Source organism: Sceloporus undulatus, chromosome 1 (assembly GCF_019175285.1).
Source record: "Sceloporus undulatus isolate JIND9_A2432 ecotype Alabama chromosome 1, SceUnd_v1.1, whole genome shotgun sequence".
NCBI lineage: Eukaryota > Metazoa > Chordata > Lepidosauria > Squamata > Phrynosomatidae > Sceloporus > Sceloporus undulatus.
Genome location: NC_056522.1, coordinates 169,734,105 through 169,737,320, shown reverse-complemented (window position 1 = coordinate 169,737,320; position 3,216 = coordinate 169,734,105). Strand labels below are relative to the sequence as shown.

The 3,216-nt window shown below is 40.7% G+C and overlaps 1 protein-coding gene across 1 annotated transcript in view; it reads right to left on the bottom strand.

Annotated features, from left to right (window-relative positions):
* PCNT (pericentrin) overlaps positions 1-3,216 on the bottom strand; it is a 132,152-nt gene that overhangs the window by 89,351 nt on the left and 39,585 nt on the right. The window contains 1 exon segment of the mRNA XM_042471181.1: positions 1,668-1,900. Coding sequence (XP_042327115.1) covers positions 1,668-1,900 — 233 coding nt within the window.

The following is a 3,216-nucleotide window of genomic DNA, read 5'->3' as shown; positions in this document are numbered from 1 at the left end:
CCTTGCCCCCGCAGACATCACATTTCTTGAAGGGCGCAGGCATCCTTCCGAGTCGTCAAATCCGAGGGAGAGTCAAAAGCGAAGTCAAAATACAAGCCGAAGAAGTCCGAAGTTACCGGGGCGGGAGAAAGAGAGTGGTCAAAAACAGTCCGAGGTCTAGTGAAAGTGATTCCGTAACAAGCAAGAGCGAGCGAAAGTTCCTAGAAGCAGCTAGCACGGCGGAAAAAAAGGAACTGGGGAAAAGAGCGGGAAGACAGGGGCCTTATAACGGGTGGGCAGAGTTACCGCCAAAAAGTTTCTATATGTTGCAAAGTAAACTTTGCCCAGTGATTCCAGAAGGTTCCGAGCAGCACTGCGCAGGCGCAGTAAAACCCATTTGTATGATTCGCAGAGACCACGAAGAAGAATAAATAAAACCATAGGGCTATATCATTGCACTTGAAAGCTATTCAGTGTGCATGGAACATGAAAATTTGTTAATAAGTTATGTGATTATTTCTATAAGGTAAAGGTACCTTTTACCTCAGACTTTTCAACTTTCTTGTGAAATTATTTAAAATGATGGAAATTCTACAAATAAGGCCCCATACAGACAGGCCAAAATAAAGCTGCTTCGGGTCACTTTGAAGGTATACTGTTTAAATGATGCATGCGTCCTAAGAGTCTGGAAGCCATGCCAAAGCCACGATGCAGTCCTAAGGACTGGAGCACAGCTTTGGCGCAGCTTCCGGACTCTTAGGACGCATGCATCATTTAAGAACCATACCTCCAAAGTGACCGGAAGCAGCTTTATTTTGGCCTGTCTGTATGGGGCCAAAGATAGTCTAGAACTGCTACAAAGTTGGGATTCTTTCTTTCTTCTACCCTTTCAATACTTTCCTATAAGGGGATGGGGCATTTTGGATTCAATGATTTTTCAGGCAATTCTGGGATACTTCCAATATGCAAGGCAGGGATATGTGAATTTTTCAGGAGTTTGCAAAATACAGCCCTCAGATTCTTTCTTTAAAAAAAAAAAGAATCTGGGCATTCTTTTGTCCTCAGTCCCCCCCATGATCCAAAAACTACTTCAAAATTGCCCCAGCCATTCCACATCCCACAAAATCCCTCACCAGAAAGTTGGGGGGGGGGGTGCAAAAGCAAGACCGAAAATAAAGTTACTCACTTGCTGCGTCTACCTTTTTTTCTGGTATTTTCAAGGTATGGTGGGGCTTGGAGGGGAAGCAAACCAATGTGTTTGGGAGTTAGAAAAAAAATCACCTAGAAAAATAGTTTTGAAAAACAATTTAGGGAACCTGGCAAAGTTTTGCAGTCTACTAGTGGGCAAAAGGGTGAAAATTGGCCCCTGTTCCCTCTGCACTTCCCCACTCCTGTTATATACAAATGCCACTCATGTTCAGGGGAATATGTTATGTTCTGTGAGTGATGAGGAAGGAACAAAGGACAGAGCATGTGAACCCCAGGATCCACTAAATTTTGAATAACTTACAGAAAAGATAAGTTGATATGGGAGGGACTTTGAGGCTTAAGTCCTGCATTGATACAATTTGCTTAGGATATTGGGTAAACTGTCCCTTTTGCATAAACTGCAGAAAAGCATTTGACATGAATAAGACAGTGGATTCTACAGTAAAACATAAATATTCTTTATTTTTCCTTTATTTTACCTTGGCCAACTATACTATTTTTCTTTGTGCTCCATTTCTCCATAGGTGCAATCTTTTTTGCAAGTACTGTTTCTCCACTCATATTCTGACTTTCTCCTGAATCTCCTGATGCGAAGCTGTCATCAAGACAAAGATCAATCTCCTTGCAGATAAGATCTTCTGCATCTTTTGTGGCTTTCACCATTTTCAAAAGCAATTTCAAAGCTTGCTGATAAGATTCTTGCAGTTTTCCCCTGAAATAAACCATAACTTATTCAGCTGTTGTGTCTCGAATCCTCTGCTGTGAATTCCTCCACTTGGTCACCAAAACACCACTTTCAGCACTGCACTCTTTTTATGCTCACTCCTTGCAATCTGCTTTCTTATTTTTCTATCACCGGCCACCAGTGACTTTCTGAAATTGCTTTGCTCTTCTCACTTCTTTGCCTGTTCCCTAAACTTTGCAGTTACCCCCTTCAAATAATCACTTCTTATACATTTGGTCAGTTCTTTCAAGCCTTTGCACCACTCATAGTCATCCTGGTCTCACTTGTGCAATTTGTTAACTTTCTTTTTGCTGTCATGCAGCTGAACACTTCTGAAGAAAAAAGAAGAGCTGATATAAATTAATTCTTTCCTCATCTGCCTCCCACTTGACGAAACAATATTATTGCACTTCATTGTTCATTGTTGTCTCTCTATCTTGAATCCCCTTCTAAGAGGGATTAATAGCTTCTAACAAATTAGGATGTTGGAAGTATTGGCATGCAAGAAAGGCAAGGGGAACCAGTGGCCTTGAAGACCATGATGGGGATGAGGGTTGCATGAAACATCTTTTCAGGATCCCTTAAAAATACCACACAGCATCACTGATCATTTTGTAATGAGTGGCTCTTTTTGCCATGGCTACAAAAAAGATTAGAAAGAGAGAGAGTTAAATAAAATTGCCATAAATTGCCATGGGGATGCTATGTATTAATTATATTTCATGATTATATTGTATATGTTTACTAATATCCAGGAAAGATGTGTCTTTTTGTCCTTTTTAACAGTTAACTATTTTAACTGCACACTAAATGTTGGGACATTGTTTGTCCTTTGTATTCTGTGCCTTTTGTTTTAAATGTTTTATGCTTTTTGATAAGCTCATTTTGTCATGGCCTTTGGCTAGTACAATAAACGTTAACTTGACTTGATATTAATTTAGCAGAAGTGTGATGGAGTCTCCCACGCTTTCCCTTTCCACATCCATGCTAGTCTCCAATCCTGAACATGTGACCTCTGTAAACCCCCTACATACACACTGGCTGCGCTCCTTTCCACCCTGATGAAGAAGGATTGAGAGACCTTCATTACCAAGGAAAAACTTCTCCATAGTTTTTGTGAGTTTTTCAGCTATGTGGCCATGTTCTAGAAGAGTTTATTCCTGATGTTTCGCCAGCATCTGTGGCATCTGGCATCTTCAGGGAATGCATTCTCTGAAGATTCCAATCACAGATGATGGCGAAACATCAGGAATAAACTCTTCTAGAACATGGCCACATAGCCTGAAAAACTCACAAAAAAACCA